We start from the raw sequence: 20,002 nt of genomic DNA on the forward strand, positions 1-20,002 counted from the left end.
CCATGTGTTTACCTACGCAATTATCTTGCATGTTCTGCACATGTACCCCAAAACCTAAAATACAATTAAAAAGAAAAAAAGAAAGCACAGTATTTACCAGCTCTTACTATTCACTACGTTGATGAAATGTAGTTTATTTGAATAGAAAATGCTTCACCTCTGGATTCAGTTCACCTCGAGGTGAAATCCTACTTTAAGATCTGTCACTTCCTGTTGGCCTTTTTGGGCCTCAGTTTCCTAATCAATAAAATGGGAATTAAAGTATCAGCAGTCCATAGTGATGTACTGGGCATCACTATGATGCTTAAATGAGAATCTGTGCAAAGCATTTAGAACAGTTCCTAGCACAAATAACCGCCCAGTAACTGTTAGATATTATAATTTTTATAATACTACCAATTTTTTTTTTTTTTTAGACAGAGGTTCGCTCTTGTTACCCAGGCTGGAGTGCCAATGGTGCGATCTCGGCTCACTGCAACCTCCGCCTCCTGGGTTCAGGCAATTTTCCTGCCTCAGCCTCCCAACTAGCTGGGATTACAGGCACGCACTACCGTGCCCAGCTAATTTTTTGTATTTTGAGTAGAGACAGGGTTTCACCATGTTGACCAGGATGGTCTCGATCTCTTGACCTTGTGATCCACCTGCCTCGGCCTCCCAAAGTGCTGGGATTACAGGCGTGAGCCACCACACCCGGCCTGCAACACTTTCACAATAGTAATAACCATTTTTATTTGCTCCTGGCTCATGGAGAGGCCTGGGCCCCCGACCCTTCCAAGGTTTCCCCATCCGGGGTGCCATGGAGCCTGTGGGCACCAGAAAGCCCGGGTCCCTGACAGGACGGCGCGCCCGCCTCCTTGGCCTGGCCATTACCTATTCTCATTGTCCCTCTTGTCCACGCCAGGGCCTCTGGGCACTAGGATGCGCTCCAGCCCGGGGACTTCGCCCAGCCAGGGAGCTCTGTGGAGCTCGAGATCGGGTCGACGCGGTACTGAGGCGGGGCGAAGACTTCCGCTTCACGCTTCCTTCTGCTGAGCGAGCTGTCGGGCCGCCAGCTGGCGAGGGAGCCCGAGGGCCATTGGTCCTCAGGGCGCCCGCCTCTAAATATCCTCCCTGTGGCGGAGACTGCCGCCTTCCGAGACCCCTCAGCCCCTCCCCGCCCCTCCCCGCTTTTCTCCACCTCCGGAGGCCAAAAGTAGCGAGTTACTGCCTTGGCCACAACCTCCCAGGAGGAAAGCTCGCTGTTTCCAATCAGTGAAAGGAGCACCTCCGAGCCAAGTAAGAAATGTCAAGCCAAGCGACCACCGCCAAGCCTCACGGGTAACGGCAAGGCACGCAGGTAACGGCCAAGCCCTCGCGTGTGACGTCACTGCACTTGCTCAGGCTCCCATGACATCACTGCACCTGTGCACACAGGCCCCCGCCTCCCAGAGAAAACTCCTTGGCCATAGGTGGCGCTGCAGCTCCGGCGCCGGCCTGGGCTGGCGGGTCCTTCCGGGTGGCGGCGTCCAGCCTGCCTGTCATCGGGGAGTGCCGCCTCACAGCGCCGCGGCGCACCTGCTCCTCGGCTTCCTCAGTTCAGGCGTGCGGACCAGTTCCCGCCCCTGTGCCGCCACCGCAGCGGAGTTGCCAGGACACAAGCCGAGTCAGGCGGCTGGGTCAAAGCGAGCTGCCCGCCCGGCGGGAAGAGCCTGCCCGACGCCACTGCCCGCCCAGCTCCTACTCGGCCGGTGCCGAAGCAAGGGGACCAGTTCTGGGCATTCCGCTGCCTGGGGATGGGGCCGAGCAGCGGCTCCCAGCTCTGAGCCGCAGCCGCTGCGCACATCTGCCCAGAGGCTGTGCGGCTGGCGACCCGGTTGGGTCGGAGAATGCCGGGTGCTGCTGGGGTCGCTGGCCTCTAGTCCGTCCTGTCCCTGCAGCCCGCGAGCACTAGTGTCGGTCGGGCGCAGTGGCTCACGCCTGTAATCCCAGCACTTTGGGAGGCCAAGGCGAGGGGATCACTTGAGGTTAGGAGTTCGAGGCCAGCCTGCCCAACAAGGTGAAACCCCGTCTCTACTAAAAATGGAAATAGTTGGGCATGGCGCACCTGTAATCCTAGCTACTTGGGAGGCTGAGACAGGAGAATCGCTTCAACCCAGTAGGCGGGGGTCGAAGTGAGCCAAGATTGCACCACTGCACTTCAGCCCCGGCAACAGGGCAAGACTCCCTCTGAAAGAAAAGTGACAAAGGAGACTCTAGAAAGTACTCAAATACTAATTCTTGAGGACAGTGAAGATAAAGCATTATGAAAAACAGATTTTGTCACTGAAGCCTCGGGGCATTAGCCTAGGTCCTGCATTGCTCACCCACAGAAAGCCAATCACAGAAATGAGTATTGCCAAAGAAGAAGGCTTTAATCAGGTGTTGCAGCCGTGGAGTTGGGAGCTCAGTCTCAAATCCATCTCTGACCAACTAAAATTAGGGATTTGTAGTATAGCAAGGAAGAAATGTAATTATGTATAAGAAAACATGAACTAGGGAGGGGTAAGGAAGCAATCATTTAAAAACTATCTTCACCTTGCCTCCTCAATCTTGGCATGATTCCCCCATGAGTGGTTTCCAGGGTCTCAGTTGGCATTTAGTCACACATGACATTGCACATATTGTGTGCACATCTGCACAGCTCAGCAGCATCCTGGGTAGGCCTTGAAAGGCAACCTTCATGAGCCTGTGGCCTCAGCAATAAAGCTGGAAACGGGAAGCGGAGGAGCCAGGAGCCCAGTGCTCTGTGGAAAATTCCAGCACAACCCGCAAGAGCAGCTTCAGTGAAGACTGTGACCCAACAAGGAATACATGGATGAAGATGCTGGTTTGAAAACAGACTCAGTGTAAGCATGGCACTTTGAGAAAATATTAATGATAAATGTCACCAAGGGAAAAAAATCATCAGACAGAAACAAAATATATTTATTAGAAATAGTCGTTTATCATACACTCTCCTGTGAATAAAGACATCTAATAAGCATGTCATATCCTAACAATGCTGGGTACAATCTAGTGTGCTCTTTAATAGACACGAGGCCACAGATGTATCAACTGCATTCAACTAATGTAGTTAAAATTTGTATGCTACTCAGGATGCTACAGATTTAGCAAAACTCTAACTTGGGTTAGAGGAGTGAAACGCCCAGTGGCATTGGTAGCTATTCGAAATGCTTCTAAAATGGCTGTGAGGTGATATCCTTCACTGCATGTCTGGTAGGTCATCTCAAAATGTCACTCGAGCTTTGGAAGGGTGATAACTATTACTGAACTTGGCAGGGGTTCTGCATGTAGGGGCATGAGTCCTCCATCTCCACAAGCTGCCCCTCAGTGGGGAAGAGGAGGGGGAGACTAAGGGAGTCTCTGTGGGCAGCAGGGAAGAGAACATGGGAGAGATTCCTCACCACTGGATGGCTTGCCCCTGGGGATGTGTGTTTTTGTCTAACACCCATAGCATCTACTTGGGTCGGTCTCTACAAAAGTTATAAAACAACAACTGAATGAAAAAGGGAAACAAAAGACTAATATTGTTTTTGAAATGAGAAGGGACTAGGACAAGAGAAGTTCCTGAGAATGTTACCCCCACAAGGCGGGGGCCACGGGCTACACTCAGGAAAAATTCAATCCATGTTTGACGCAGAGAACAGCGACTTCTCACCTTGAAAAACTCCCCCACTCTACTGGGGCTTGCATGTTGCAGATGTCTTTTCATGTAAAATTTACACATTAAAAAATCTGCAGAACCAAAGAATTTTAAATGACTATGTACTGGCTGAGGGAAGATGGAAAGAAACATGGTTGTTGTGGCCTCTGAAAGTCTCAGGACAGAAACTGGGAATGGCATACTCTGCTAAAGAAAAGGTAAGATGCTCACCTTGTTGTTTTTTGTTTTGTTTTGAGATGGAGTCTCACTCTGTTGCCCAGGCTGGAGTACAGTGGTGTGATCTTGGCTCACTGCAATCTCTACCTCCCAGGTTCAAGTGATTCTCCTGCCTCAGCCTCCCAAGTAACTGGCATCACCAGGCCCAGCTAATTTTTGTATTTTTAGTAGAGACAGGATTTCACCATGTTGGCCAGGATGGTCTTGATCTCTTGACCTTGTGATCTGCCCATCTCGGCCTCCCAAAGTACTGGGATTACTGGCATACGTCACCACATTTGGCATATTAGTTTTTATTTAAGTTTTTTATTTTCATTTTCTTTTTTATTTTTGCTTGTGTATTTGTTTTTAAAAAGCATACCGTCAACAGTAAAATAATAATAATTTTTAAAAGGCTGGGGATGTCGGCTCACACCTGTAATGCTAGGACTTTGGGAGGCCAAGGTGAGTGGATCACCTGAGGTCAAGAGTTCAACACCAGCCTAGCCAACATGGTGAAACACCGTCTCTACTAAAAATACAAAAACTGGCCGGGAGTGGTGGCGAGTGCCTGTAATCCCAGCAACTTGGGAGGCTGAACCAGATGAATCGCTTGAACCCAGGAAGCAGAGATTGCAGTGAACAGAGATTGTGCCACTCTGGCCTAGGCAACAGAGGGAGACTTTGTCTCAATCCATCAGTTAATAAAATTTGTCTGCACCCTTCCACTTCTCACGTCCACTATGACATCACAGTAGCCACTGGCAACAGTGGGGAAGTGTATCCTTTCAGATGTTCATCTTTCCTCCACAGATTTTCTGGCCCAGCGGCTTGAGCCTGTGTCTCCATGTGAGATCACAGAATGCACGAGGTCAAATTACCTAGACGCAACAAGGCTCCATGTTAACTTTGTGGTTCACAGTTCAGAGTAACACAACAGTGACCCTAATAGAGCAAGCGATGCTGCTGGAGCCGCTTTTGCCAGGTTGCCAACGTGGCACCGCCAACTGCCCCCTGCCTCCTGATGCAAGTCCTTGTGACTAGACCACCGTATCGGTCCAGCAGCAGACCCGGGCTGGCTCATACAGCAAATTCTACATTCACTTTGACTGTTCAGCTGGAGCCCTCACTATTCCCATTCTGACGTGTGTGGCTTCAGCTTTTATCTGGGTGTGTGTATTCAACAGGAACCAAGTAGCCACTGGCCTGTTTTGCCTGAGTCAGAACCCAGCGATTTCATGAAAACCTGGAGTGTGTGCGCATTGAGACGGTTGGGAGAAACAGTTTTATGCACCAGCCACTACAGGCACCTGTGCCTTAGGCCTACAAACTTTCCAAGGATTAATAACACGCTTCGATCCTGAAAGAAAAAAAATGTATTACTAGCTCCAAAATACTAGAAGTGCAAAGTTGAAATTACTAAACATTTCTTTTGATGTATACGAAACTGGCAATTCAGGAGTCAGAGGAGGACAGGAAGAGAGAGCATGCAGTCGCGAAAGAAAGCTGGAAGGAGCGAACTGGGAATCTGAGAAGTGAGCAGAGGGAGAGCGTTGCAGGATGGAGACAATCAGTGAAGAGCAGGGCTCGCAAACTCAGCCATGCCAGAGGGCAACAGGCAACAGGAATGACTGAAATGTTCCAGTATGAACAGGGAACTGTGGAGACAGGGACACACAAGGGCCCACACCACCGGGAAAGATGCCGGTGAACTCTGAGCAACTCCTGCCTGAGGAGGAGATTCAGCTTCTGATTTCGTAAAAGCAGCAGAATTCAAGGTTTATGTAAAATTTCTAGGGTTTGTTTGATTTTTGAGACCCCAGCTCTGTGTCGCCCAGGCTGGAATGCAGTGGCGTGATCTCGGCTCACTGCAACCCCCACCTCCAGAGTTCAAAAGATTCTCCTGCCTCAGCCTTCAGAGCAGTGGGGATTACAGGAAACCACCAGCACACCCAGCTAAATTTTGTGGTATTAGTAGAGACAGTGCTTCACCGTGTTGGCCAGGCTGGTCTTGAAAGCCTGACCTCAAGTGATCCACCCACCTCAGCCTCCCACAGTGCTGGGATGACAGGTGGGACCCCGGCACCCGACCTTTTGGTTACTGCTGTTGTTTTGAAACAGTCTCACTCTGTCACCCAGGCTGGAGCACACTGGTGCAATCACGGATCACCGCAGCCTTGACTTCCCAGGCTCAAGCGATCCTCCAGTCTCAGCCTCCTGAGTAGCTGGGAACACAAGTGCATGCCACTTGCCCAGCTAATTTTTTAGGATTTTTTTGTTTTTGTGGGGGAAGGAGGAGTACACATTTAGCCTCACTATGTTGCCCAGGCTGGTCTCAAACCCTTAGGCTCAAGAGATCCTCCTGCCTCAGCCTCCCAAACTGTTAGGATTAAGGGTGGGAGCCACCATGCCCAGCCACTTTTGTAACTGTCAATATTTTAAACATCAACAACTTAAATGTTCAAAAACACATTCCAGGCCAAAGTAACACATCAATAGGCCAGAGAATACGCAACTTTCAGTGAACTGAAAAGTGCTGCCCGGGCCCAGAACCCCATGCAAAGAAGTTTGAACACTGATGGACACAAAATATGTTATTTATTGTCAATTTCTGCAAAGACACATTTAAGCAACAAAATATACATCTGTCAACCTTTTAGAATTTTTTTTGTACATTAACAAATACAATGTGCTACCATAGCAATAAATTAAATGTACATTATTTACATGACATAGGCAGTTGGGGCCTAGAATCACCCACTCACTAAGAGGAAAGAAAGGAAAGTCATCATCCCGTGAAGCATCTCTTCCAAGCCACCGTCCTGAGGTTCTACCTAAGGTTCTTCACACAGGGGAATCTGCACGCTCATATGTCAGTGTGCCCCGAGCTGCACCGTCCAAGGGGAGCACTCATGACAAGGAGGAGCCGCACACATGCTAAGGGGCAGGAAGGGTGATTTACGAGTCCAAGCAAAAACGTCACAAAATCAAAGACTATGGCAATTCAATTCCAGTCTTCCAGACAAATGCCCCCCTCTCCAGAGCCAGTAAGGTGCAGGACAGAGCCACGGCCCCACTCAGCAGGGCTCTGCTTCCCTTGGCCCTGGTGGGGCTGGTCTTCCAAAGGAGCACATAGCTCAGCTGAAGGGAGGGAGACATGGGATCAGGGTGGACAGGGGCTGGTGGTAAAACAGAGCTTGGTAAAAAAATACCCCAGCCAGCCCCGCCAGGCTGCAGGATCAGCCTTGGCAAACTTTACTGGCCTTCCCTTGCCTTGATGACGGGTAGCTGGAGACTGAGGGGAGCTGAGGGGTCTTGAGCATGGCTGGCCGGCCTGGTCCCTGCTGGCTGCCTGTAGCCATGAGATCTACTCGAACCCCTGACTGCTCAAAACAGAGCTGTCTCTACTGACTTAGAAACCAATGAGAAAGGTAGTGTTTGCACTGGCACCTTCAAGGGTCTGGGAGGAAAGTGAGACAGGTGCTCACCCAGGTTTTTATTGACCAACTTTGTGGAAAAATAACGAGTTTTCTTGGACCACTTTTCCTCCTAATTCAGGAAAAGGGAGGCTGTGGGCTAGTAGGCAGCATCTTCTCCCTGGCCTCCACCCTCATTACACACTGGAGCTGAAGAACCAATCCCACCAGGGAACATCACCCAATCGCCTTTCCTCCTCATTTCCTTCCATCCAAAGCCTGAGGGTCCTCACTGGAAAATCCAAGACTATCCCTCCTGATGAAAGCAAGCAGAAACCGAGGCCTCACCAGCATCCTTGACTGATCAGCTGCACGCCAGGGCCAAACCACTAGCTAACTGTCTTCCCCAAAACCCAGGGCCCCGGGAAAGCACATAGGTCATGCAGAGGAAGGGATCCTGGGTTGAGGGTTCTAATCCCAGCTTTGCCACCAGCCAGCTGTGTGACCTCAAGCATGTCATTCCCCTCACTTGGGCTAAGATTTCTCATCTGGACAGTGACATTGCTGGCTGAGGTACTAAAAGAAGCCAGAGGCTTGGGTGTTGAGATAATGCTGACAAAGCTGAACCACTGACTATTTTTCAAGAAACACCTTTACATTCACTGGCACAGACAGAAACTCCCATTAAGACCTTCTATCTCTAGCTTTTCTGCACCTGTTTTAAGCATCAACTGAGCTGGAGGCATATGGTTGGGCCCGCAGTGCCTGGAAAGCAGTTTATTCAGTGGGTCAGGCAGTTCCCAGAGCCAGAGACATGTCCTGGACAACACCCACTTGTGGACATCACAGTGGAAATCCCTCAAATACCATCCTGAGCACCATCTAAATGAGCCTCGTCGCAAGGGCCAGTGAGGTCTGAGCAAATCTCCAAGCCCCACGACTGGGCGTAGCATAAAAGACATTTTTGATCAGAGCAGATGTAGGGGAGCATGGAGGAAGCAGACCCCCAGGAACCCAAGCTGCCTGTCCCATGGGCCAGAGGAGGGAGGGGAGACTGGGCCAATCCCCGTTCTCCTCCTCCCTCTGAGCACTGGCAGCCTGGGATGGAGCCACAGGATGGAGCTTCTAGAGACAGTGACACAGGACCAGAGGGGGCCTTTGGGGTCCTGCTCAGAGCACTCCAAAAGCAAACCAGAGGTAGAGGCTCCATCTCAGGTCTGTGCTTCTCTGGGGCCACCCAGCCATCCTGCCTACCAGCTCAGAGACAGGGACAAAGCCCTCCCAGGAGGCAGCAGGCAGCAAGGGCCAGCCAGCGTCCCTCCACAGCCCGTCTGCACTGAAAGCTGCTCTTCAGGCTTGCTTTACCTGGAGGATGCCCACCTTAACCCCAACCCAGGCCCACTAGCAGAGAAGTCCAGGGCCTGCACGCTCGGAAGGAAGAAGCCGGGGAGATGTCCTGGGGGTGAGCTGGCTGCCCCAGCAAGGGAGCTCTGCTGAGCATGTGGGTCATGGGGTCTGAACCACATCCAGATGGGGCACAGGTTGCAGGAATCTTTCAGATGTGACAGCTGCCTCAGACCCCAGCCAGAGAGGGGAATAGGATTGCGGGTTGAGCCCCAGACATAGTAGCTGAAGGTCACAGTAGCTGGAAAGGCCCCAAGGCCATGCTGGGCCCCCCAAGACTCCAGGGGCATATGCGGCTGAGGGACACTGGGCCCCTTCCCCCTACATGGACCCCATCAGAACCTGCAAACCTTCCCTACCTCACTCTCCCCTCGTGTAAGTGGGGAGGGGAAATGGTCTTCCTGGAACGTCCCCTGCCAGCAGAGACCTGGGCCCCGGCCTGGCTCTCAACCAACACAGCAGCCTCCCAGCACGGCTCCTTTGCTCTCCCTGAATTCCTTCTCCCTCCTGGTCTCCCCCGCCCCTTTGTGGAATAAATATCTGCTCAAGGGGAAGAGACCGCCTCAGGGCTTCCCCCACAGTAGCCATAATCAGGGGCCTGTGAGAAGCTGGGCAGGACACAAAGTGCCCGCCACCATCTGGGAAGCATGCGGCATGGCCCCGGCCCATCCAGCTGTCTCTGAGCTTGAACTGGCTGGAGTCCTGCTCACGGTACTCTGGCAGCCGGGGAGGCAGCCCCGGGCCTACATCAGCAGATGGGAAAGACACTCAGCACAGAAGCAAAGATGGACATTTTGGAGATCCAGAGATACAGGGGCAATAGTGCTGACTTTTATCAGGATGGCCTCAAGGACACTCCGAGTCTTGACTCCTGGGAGCATGACGCCACCACCACCAAGAGCGTTCCTGGTGGAAAAGCCCGCCCTGTCCAGGAAGGCACTGCCCTGTGGCCAAGGCCCTCGCTGGGCTCTACCCCAACCCCAAACGTGGTTTCTGAGGCGGATCAGCTCCCAGTCACTGCCGAGCTCCCTCCACTCCCCCCCTCCTCCCTGCCCAACTCTTTTCCTCTCCAGGCTGAACAAGATGACAAAGGACCTGGACATCACACTGGGAGGTCAGGAAGGAGGAACTTGAGGAAGGAGGCCTCGTCCAGAGACAGGAGGTACTTGGAGGGCATGTCGGTGGCGACGCGGGCAGGGCTGTGACCACCTGGGACACCCAGATCGATGGCTGGTCTGTGAGCAGGTGGTCGGTGGGGCGGCGGGCCTGGGGCTGTCGGGGTCATGTTCGGCACTCCCAAACTGCTAGAACAGGAGCCTTCTCCAGGCAGAACAGGGCTTCCCTGAGGAGACAAGGAGAGGGGGACAATGAGCCAACATTCTGTAGAGGAAGGAAGGGACAGTGCAGACATCGGGAGGAAAGGGTGGGGAACGCGCCTGCCTTTGGCTGCAGCTCAGTGGAGACGTTAGGACCAGGAGGGTCCTGATATGAGGGGGCCCCACCTTTCGCGGACAAGAAGCTGCGCCTCACCACGGCTTTGGCGGGCAGTGGCATCTGAAGTGCATGATGGAGGCAGAGGGAAGGTCCACATGCCCATTTTTCTTCTGCTTTTCATAAATCAGTTTGAACATAAAGAGGGTTCGTCCATGCCCCTACCCTCAGCTCCAGCACTGACTCCTACCCCTGGAGCCCCATGTGGGGAGAGGGCTGGGGCTCAGATGGGCCTCTGGGGACCTCCCCAGCAGGCATCCAGGCCGTGATGGTAGCGAGCTGACCCAGGGCTGCTCTGCTGAAACCACATGTCCCCTCAAAGCAGGCAGGAGCAGAGGCCTCCTGGGGTGGCTCCTCACGGTACTGACTGCCAGGGGCATCACCTGGAGAGGAGGAGAGCACACCCAGCCCAGGGCCTCTGCCAAAGACACAAGGAGGGGACAGCTGCCTGAGGGCAGGGATGCCAGGGAGCACTCCCAGGAATTCCTCCCTCCAGGGGCAGAAGCGAGCATGGCTACTCCCCTTCTGCCTATAGAAACCAGACTCCATCAGTGGAAGGGAGACCTAGCTAGTACGTCTGGTCCAGTATTACTGGGAACCCCCTTCCCATCTCCACACAGGCCACTTGCCCCTCTTTCCGCATCACAGGTCTTCAGGGGTGAGGTGGTGTTTTGGACCTCCCCAGCTGGCAGCATCTGTCTGGCCATTCTGAGGCTACAGGCCACTTGAACCCTGATCTAAAAGGAACACACCTCCCAACTCATGACCACAGAGGGACAAACATTCACTCAACCCACCTTGGACAGGTAAAGGAGTCCTGCTTCACATTAGTGACCCTGTTTCAACAAAAACCCATACAGGAGTTTCAGTAACCAGACAACACAGTCCCCTTCCACGGCAGCGACTCTGCACTCAGCTCCTGACAGTCTGGTGAGCTCAGGAAGGGACCAGCATTTCACACCTCATATGTGGGCCTGGCCGTGTCTAGAGGTGAAGCTCTAATTCAGCAGTTGTGGCAAAGGTGGCCGGGAGTCACCGCCTGTGCCTGCTGGGGCCAGACCTCCCCAGAACTTCCCCTGCCCGCTATGGGGAGCCCCTCTGACGTGTCTGAACCCTCCTCCTCTGGCCTGCAGAAGGGCAGCTGCCTTCTATGTGGGGTGTGGGAGGCATTCACAGCATCCTTACCGCACCGGAGCTGGCATGGCTGAGCTTGTCAAAGCGGAATTTCAGGTTCGATCTCGGGGAGTTTCTGCTTTTGGCATCTAAGAAAAAGAACACCCATGAAAGGGGGTGGAGCTGTACAGGCCACTGGGGCTGCATGTGGGGACTGGCCGGGGAGCCCAGGGGAAGGGGGCCTCCTGCCCCCCACCTGAACCAGCACTCCAGCTGACCTGTACCGGTCCATAAGAGCCAACTCCTGGATTACAGAAATGTGGGAGCAGCTTGTTCAATACAGGCCATTTTGTAAAGTTGAATTACATAAGCTTAGAATTCAATAAATTATGTTCAACAGATGTAAGAAATACTTGAAATTCATTACTTCCTAGTTATTTTTCTGTTTTATGATTATCTATGCTCTTATGTCTATTGTATCCACATGGTAGAAACACCCTAAAGATGGTGGCTACAGTGTATCTTCTTCCCAATTCCACGTTCAAGGATGTCACATCAGCAGCTTGAGATCAGCCACGATAGGTATATTTACACCACAGAAATTGGCACATGCTACAAATCATGGCTTGATTCATTGTTTTGTAGTCTAGACTTAAGGAACTAATAGGAAAAAAGTAATGTACATTAAACTTCAAAACGTGTGTCTGCAGGCATGACATTGTGAACAGCACAAAAGAAAACTGAGTCAATATCCTTCCAGCGTTTGAAAACTGTTCTAGGATACAGCAAAGAAATTACTCGTGTTACACTGATCAATGAAGTTCTCTTAATATGAAATACTCATGGCCGGGTGCAGTGGCTCATGCCTATAATCCCAGCAATTTGGAAGCCAAGATAGGTGAATCACCTGAGGTCAGGAGTTCAAGACCAGCCTGGCCAACATGGTGAAACCCTGTCTCTACTAAAAATACAAAAATTAACCAGGCATAGTAGTGCTTGCCTGTAATCCCAGCTACTTGGGAGTTTGAGGCAGGAGAATTGCTTGAACCTGGGAGGCGGAGGTTACAGTGAGCCAAGATTATGCCACTGTACTCCAGCCTGGGTGACACAGTGAGACTCCATCTCAAAAAAAAATACACACACACACACACACACACACACACACACACACATAAAATACTCATTAACATGGTAATATCAGTCCACATTCATGTCCGAATTACATATATCCATCACCTGCAGACTTAAGTTGGCTACAGATGGAAAGGTTAGGCAGATGCCAGTAAAGCATTTTGTGAGAGTCAATTGGACATATGGGATTTATAGTGGAGAACATCATCTATTTGCTGTTTGTACACTGTGTTTCACATCCATCATATAACCTGTTTCAGTAAGTGAGTGTGTGAGTAGTGGCAGAGCCAGGTATAAACGCTCCACTAGGCCCCACTGGCAGGAGGGCCACTGGAGTTTCTGGCTTTCCTCTGGCCAAGGGTATCAAAAGCTCAGCTCAGCATAGCCTTCCTGGAAGCTGCTGACTGGTGCATGGTGCTTCGAATAGAGGCGGTCCACCCAGGGCTGTGACACCTCTTTGTGTCACCTGTCAGTCCTCTGCTGGGCCTCAGGAAGCCCCAGGATGAAATGACCAATGATCAGATATCTGAGGTTATGGATGGATACATGTCAGGCCCTCCCAGACCACCTCTCTCCCCAAACTCAGCCCAATAGCAGAAAACAGGTTCCCGGATCTCCCCAAGCCCACCCACATCCTGGGGGAACCAAGCACATCTTTCATGGGGCTGGGGGTTAAATACTGTGTGAAGAAAAGGTGTGTAAGAAGCAGCATCACTGTAGGGAGCGGGAAGCACCGGCCAGTCCCCAGATCCGTCCAAGGTCCCTTCTGCCCCCGGTGACCTTCAGCAACTTGCAGAGACTCTCATTCCTTCACTCAAAACCTTCCTTACTTGGATATTTATTTAACACCAAGTGGCAGCCAGGCTTGGTTACAGATTCTTTCATTCATTCCAATATTTAAGTTTTTTTTTTTTTGAGATGAAGTCTCGCTCTGTCACCCAGGCTGGAGTGCAGTGGCTTGATCTCGGCTCACTGCAACCTCTGTCTCCTGGATTCAAGCAATTCTCCTGCCTCAGCCTCCTGAGTAGCTGGGACTGCAGGCGCCTGCCACCACGCCCAGCTAATTTTTTGAATTTTTGGTAGAGATGAGGTTTCACTATCTTGGCCAGGCTGGTCTTGAACTCCTGACCTCATGATCCACCTGCCTTGGCTTCGCAAAGTGCTGAGATTACAGTTGTGAGCCACCGTGCCGGCCTTAATTAAAAAAAAAAAATCCAGGGAATTTGTATTACTACCCCCCTTTACAGCTGAGGCTCAGAGAGGTGGACCTGTCAATCCCACAACTGGGATTCAAACCCAGCTCTGCAGCTGCCCGACCTCAGGGGGCTGAATGAGAGGAGGCATGTGACCTCCACTCACTGAGAAACACAAGGGCAGAGGGCCACTAGCTGTGGAATCACCATCTTCCCTTTATCTCTGACACTGCAGGTTCTCTTTGCAACACCCCTTCACCATACAGACCCCAGGAATATTTTGGCTTCAGCCACCCTGATGGCCCATTGGCCCTTCCTGTGTCTCTATCATTGAGACTAGAGTTTCTCAACCAAATGACATTAGAGGCCGGAGAATTCTTTGGCTAATGTGGTTGCGGGCTGACATGTACATTGCTCAGCTGCTTCTCTGACCTCTGCCCACTAGATGCCAGTAGCACCCTTCCTAAATTGTGAAAATAAAAAATGTGTCTAGACATTGCCAGACCTCCAAAGGAGAGCAAGACTGCCCTGTCTCGTTCCCACTCCTTAACAAATGCTGAGGTTACCAGTTCTGTGCCTCTTACAAGCATGAGCACCTTTAATCTTCATACAACCAGCCGTCGGAGGCAGACACTACTATTCCCCTCCCTTCATTTTTTGCTTGGAGAGAAACTGAGTCACAGAATGGCTCGGTGACTTGCCCAGTATCATGTCTAGTGAGCAGCAGACCCAAGAGTTGGACCCAGGCTCAGAGTCCTGTGCTCACTCCATGCTCAGCCGCCCTCATGAGAGCAGGAACCCATAGCACCCGCCCAGCAGTGCCCCCACGCAGCTCCCAGATGCTGGCCCCCCACCTTCTCCCCAGAGCTGGCTAACCTACTCTGCCCAGCTCCAGGGATCACAGAACCCCAAATCCAGACTCCTGCTCTCGCTGAAGCCCTGCTACTGAGCCCCTACATTGTATCTCCTTGGTACCTCCCGAACCCTGGCACTCTGCCACAGCCCGGTTCCCCTCCCATCCCCTCTCCTCCTTCCTCTCTGTTCCTGCTCCCCACTAACCCATTCTCCACCAAGCAGCTGCAGCAACAAACTGGTCTTTCTCAACTCCAGACGGTGCTTCCCTACTTAAGAGTCTTCAAATACTGAAGAGTCTCCAACAGCAGCTTCCAGCCAGAGAACAAATCCTCACCAGGGTCTTGGGGATGACCCTGGCCTGCCAACGCTCAAGCCTGTCTCCTGCCTGGCTCTGTAGACTCTAGCTGCTGTGAACCATGTGCAGGTCCAGAATGCCTGCTCTCTCCTCACCTCTGGGCCTTTCCACCTACTGTTCCCTCCCCTGCAGCCCTTCCCCCTCTTGTGTTATCAGGACCCCGACCAGGACAGAGGGACCCTCGAGTGCCGGCAGGCGGGAAGGGTGGCCAGTGGCAAGTCAGCTTCCTCATCACCAATCCCGACTCCTCCACTATGGGATCTCATCAGGGCAACTACCTGTGGGGGTCCGTCCTGCAGACTCTGACCCAGCGACAGATGACAGGAGCCCCAGGGCAGGGGCACCGTCAGGTCACAGCACTGACACACAGATTATTACGCTTTGCCAGTTTGGCTGAGGGTCCCTGTGGCTTACAGGCACCCTGTAGAGTGCTGTAAACAGTTGCAACTGCCGGCCCTCACTAACTAGAAAGACTTGCATTTATTTAGTAAAGTTTAGTTGAGAAAGGCTTGGGTCAACACCACTAGAGTGAAGATTAAAGCACAGATTCCGACACCCAAAGCAAACACCATTAGTGGATATCTTGATCAACCTCCCCGAGAGCACCATCTGGCTCAAAGGTTAGTTTTAAGACCACATGAGTAAACAAGTTAGTTAGGTAAACTCCCCCACATACCGTGGCTATTTGCTTTACTTATTAACTCAATGTAAGGGGGATTTAGGCTGCCTTCAGCTGAAACTTCTACTGAAACTATGAAAAAACCTTTAGGCCTTCCAAAAGGGTTTGAGACTATATTCTGTAACTTTCTCTATTATTTATCCCTTAGTATTTTTGCCACTGCCCTGAGTGAATTCCCACGGGGTCTCCTGCAAGGCTTTCACCTCTCTGTGCCTCAGTTTCACACTCTCTGTGTAGGGAGGTTAGGAACTTAGGCTGTGAAGGCTGATGAACAGATGGAGAGAGCTCGCAGAGTGGGGCCCTCACAGTGGGGAGGAGGGCTGAAGACCAGATAATTTGGTGTGGGTGGCCAACTGTGGACAGGGCACAGCCTGCCCTCCTGGTGATGTCACACACACCACCCATGCCACTGACCTGTGGGACTCCGGCTCATGATGATCGGGGTAGCAGCTGCTCCCAGGCTGGGGCTCTCGCTGCTCGTGGATGGGCTGTAGACAAACACCTCTTGCTTGAAGGGTGACGTGGACGGCTGGCTGCTCTGAGGAGAGAGGCCGGGTGAGTGAGGTCAGCCCACCCTCGGTAGCCACATTACACAGGTCTGAGATAGCACCCACAAGCCCAGAACGGCCACTGCCTCCCACTCCCCACCTACTCTTTTCTTTCCTGCTGACTTCAACCCTGGTTCTAAGCTTTCCTGCTCCAAGCTTTCCTTTGACCCAGCCTCCTGGGCCAGCACTAGCCACTCAGCACTCCAGCCAGGAGCCCCAAGGCAGGGGCACCATCAGGTCTGACCCCTGTCCTCTGCTGCTGCTGCCATGTCACTCTGAGAGGGACCCCCTCACCCACAGTGCCCAGGGGGTGGTGATGGCCAATGAGCCCACCTCTCGTTTCCATTCTTCCCCTTTCCTCTGCAAAGACTGGAGTGGGCTCGATCCACAGTGCCTCTAATGCAAGGAGGGTGGCTGGACAGCACCCAGAGTGCCTGCCCAAGGGTAGACAGGCACACCTACCCCACTGTCGCCCTCCTCCATGGCCTCGCCCTCCCCAGCGGTGCTGCTGACACTGCTGGTGCTGGAGGAGGAGCGGGAGATGTCACGGCCATTCTCCTTCAACTTCATAAAGGGCCTGCAGGGAACAGGAAGCAAAGCTGGCCCTGGTGGCACGCGAGAGCCCTCCACCCCCGGGTCCTCCTGGGATTGGACAGGGCAGCCCCCGTGGAGATCTGAGCCTATCCTCTGGTGGCTGCCCACGACCCCACCCATCAGCCTATGTGTTCTGGAGAGTTCCAGAGGCAGGAGATGGTCACTCTCAGCCAGCCAAGAGGCAGAGAGTGTGTTCCAGGGCTCTGGGCCAAAGCCAGCCTTTCCCTCACCCTCAGTCTCTTACTTCTCCTTGTTGGGGCAGATTTCCGGAGAGCTGGGATTGGATGAGGTCTCAGACTTTATCTCCTGAGAAGAGTGTCCGCCATCTGGGGTCTTGGGCGTGCTGGATACACTGTCACTGAGGGCACAGAAATGAGGACTGAGGCCGTGGAGGCAGCCTCCACCCGTGCCCCATCCCTGGCCCCAGGCAGAGCCTCTGCCAGCCGGCAACCAGCATTGTAGGGGGCTATGGGGTCAAACGCCCCACCAAGCACCACTGCCAAGATGTCCTTTCCCACCTGAGGCCCCAGAGATGGCAGCACACGGCAGGGTTTCCTGATCCCTACACTACAGGGTTACTCTAGGTTCATGGTCAAGTCCAGAGCTGCCAAACTGGGGTCTTGGCTTGATGGCCTCTAGCCCAGATCTCTCTCACCCATGCTGTGGCCTTACACCTGGCCAAGTTATGGGTCAAGAGAGGGCCCCGTGGGGAATGCAGCAGGAAATATGGCGAAGTCTGTGACATCCGCCCCCACCGCAGGAACCACCCAAGACACATGGACTCCCAGGAGGTCCCAGGAGGCCGCCCTTCATACAGACAAGAATACGCTCCTGGATCCACATGAGGAGGCTGCCCTGGGAGCTGGGAAGCAAGGGTACTCTCAGCCAAGAGTTTCCTTCTCCTATAGTCTAACAAAGACCATGGACAGTGCCCACAGTGCGCTCTGTGTGGGACAGGATGGCCGTGTCCTCAATGCACTGGTTTTTGAGATGGAGCCTCGTTCTATCACCCAGGCTGGAATGCAGTGGCATGATCTTGGCTCACTGCAACCTCTGCCTCCCAGGTTCAAGCGATTCTCCTGCTTCAGCCTCCCGAGTAGCTGGAATTACACACATGTGTGACCACGCCTGGCTAATTTTTGTATTTTTAGTCGAGACAGGGTTTCACCATGTGGCCAGGCTGGTCTTGAACTCCTGACTTCGAGTGACCTGCCTACCTCGGCCTCCCAGAGTTCTGAGATTACAGGCGTGAGCCACTGCACCTGCCATCAATGTAGTGTTGTTGAAACAGAATCTATGTACCACAGAACTCACCTATTTAAAGTGTACAGTGTAATGGCTTTTAGTATATTCAGAGTTGTGCAACTATCACCACCATCTGATTTTAGAACACGTTTGGCCCCTAAAGGAAACCCTGGAGCCATCTGTAATCACTTCCTATTCCTCTTCCCGCAACTCCCACCTGATCCCTAAGCCACCACTGTAGACTGGCCTCTTCTGGACAGCCATGTAAATAGAATCATATAATGTGGCATTTTTGTCTGGCTTCTTAAACTCAGTGTTTTCAAGGTTCACTTATGCGCCAATATTGTAGCCTGTATCCGCACTTTATTCCTTTTGATTCTAATAATAATCCATTTTATGGCTAGATCGCATTTTGTTTATCCATCGACCAGATGATGGACATTTGGATTCTTTCCAGTTTGGGCTAGGATGAGTAATGCTGCCATGAACATCTGTGTACTAGCTGTATTGGTAGACTCGGTTTTTCATGGCCCACTGTTCTCACTCTCTTGGGTATATACATAGGAGCGGGTTTGCTTGGTCATATGGTAACTCTATGTTTAACCTTCTAAGGAACTGCCAGACTGTTTTCCACAGTAGCTGCACTGTGTTACACTTCCACCAGCAATGAGCAAGGGTTCCCATTTCTCCATATCCTCCTAACATCTATTATTTGTCTTTTTGATTAAAGCCATGCTAGAGGTGTGAAGTGTCTCAATGCACCTTTGATGAGGTTGCTAATAACCTCCTGTCAACCTGTGCAGGGTTTGGGTCACTGGGCCGGACATCTCTGCATGTCTGACACAGATGTCCTCCCTTCCTGGAATTTCTCCTCCTTCGGCTTCAGAGATTCCATCTCCTCCTCCTCTCCTCTCATCTTTCCTTCCCAGTCAGCTTCACCAGCTTCCCTTCTCCACCTGCCCTTAAATGTGGTACTCTACTCAGCCTCTCCAGTGGTCACATTGATTAGGCCAACGTCAACGAGTACCTCTACCCTATTGATTCCCAACTCTCCTTCTCTAGTCAAGGCCTCTCATACAACGTGGAATACTATGCGGCCACAGAAAAGAATGAGTTCATGTCCTTTGCAAGGACATGGATGAAGCTGGAAACCATCATCGTCAGCAGACTAACACAAGAACAGAAAACCAAACACCACATGGTCTCACTCATAAGTGGGAGTTGAACAATGAGAACACATGGACACAGGGAGGGGAACATCACACACCAGGGCCTGTCGGGGGGTTGGGGACAAGGAGAAGGAGAGAGCAATAGGAGAAATACCTAATGCATGCGGGGCTTAAAACCTAGATGACAGGTTGCTGAGTACAGCAAATCACCATGGCACATGTATTTCTATGTAACAAACCTGCACATTCTGCACAGAACTTAAAGTATATAAAAACAAATAAAATAAAATAAAAACCTACAACTCTGACCACTCCCTGGACATCTCTACTGATGGTTCACAAAAACTCCCATGCACAGGTTCCAAACAGAGCTTTTCATCCTTCTCCATAACCCTGCCTCTTGCCCTGCAAGCCCTACTTCAGAACATGGTGCCACTGCCCAGGGCTATAGGCAGACAACCTGGGAATCTGGAAGTCAACCAAATGCCTCCCTTTCCCTTACAAGACTGTGAGCTTCTGAAGGACAGGCTTGCATGTTTTTGCAGCACTTGTCTGAGCACTCAGCACTGTACCCAGCACATGGTACTCAAGAAATGCTGCTTGCTGAAATAAAGAACAAATGGGCTCACCAACTAAAGAATCAGAAAGACATAAAACCATACAAGTATACAACAAAGAGAGTGTTACAAGCCAATATTCCTGATAAACACAGATGCAAAAATCCTCAGCAAAATATTATCAAACAGAATTCAACAATGCATCAAAAAAATCATTCACCATGATCAAGTGGGATTCATTCCAGGGATGCAAGGATGGTTCAACATCCACAAATCAACAAATGTGATACATCACATTAATAATACAGAACAAAATCCACATGATCATTTCATTTTCAACAAAGGTGCTGAGAATATACATTGGGAAAGGGCAGT

At 51.7% G+C, this 20,002-nt stretch overlaps 2 protein-coding genes across 52 annotated transcripts in view; both read right to left on the minus strand.

Annotated features, from left to right (window-relative positions):
* The window catches only part of LOC128928040 (septin-4-like), a 32,493-nt gene extending 31,174 nt beyond the window's left edge, over positions 1–1,319 (minus strand). For both annotated transcript variants that reach the window (XM_078372419.1, XM_078372415.1), the window contains exon 1: positions 871–1,319. The gene's annotated coding sequence lies outside the window, so the exon portion shown is untranslated. The remainder of the gene's footprint in view (positions 1–870) is intronic.
* A 5,137-nt stretch (positions 1,320–6,456) lies between these two features.
* RAP1GAP2 (RAP1 GTPase activating protein 2) overlaps positions 6,457–20,002 on the minus strand; it is a 239,486-nt gene continuing 225,940 nt past the window's right edge. For 38 of the 50 annotated variants that reach the window (XM_035299337.3, XM_078372390.1, XM_054255553.2 and 35 more), the window contains 6 exons: positions 16,901–17,014; positions 16,525–16,639; positions 15,929–16,052; positions 11,374–11,450; positions 10,986–11,024; positions 6,457–10,039 (listed from right to left, as the gene is read on the minus strand). In XM_035299337.3, the coding sequence (XP_035155228.1) occupies positions 11,016–11,024; positions 11,374–11,450; positions 15,929–16,052; positions 16,525–16,639; positions 16,901–17,014 (439 nt within the window). In that variant the 3' untranslated portion in view covers positions 6,457–10,039; positions 10,986–11,015. The remainder of the gene's footprint in view (positions 10,040–10,985; positions 11,025–11,373; positions 11,451–15,928; positions 16,053–16,524; positions 16,640–16,900; positions 17,015–20,002) is intronic. The other 12 variants (XR_013535393.1, XR_013535392.1, XR_013535391.1 and 9 more) reach the window with 1 other exon arrangement.

This window comes from Callithrix jacchus, chromosome 5, assembly GCF_049354715.1.
Source record: "Callithrix jacchus isolate 240 chromosome 5, calJac240_pri, whole genome shotgun sequence".
NCBI classification, from domain to species: Eukaryota; Metazoa; Chordata; class Mammalia; order Primates; family Cebidae; genus Callithrix; species Callithrix jacchus.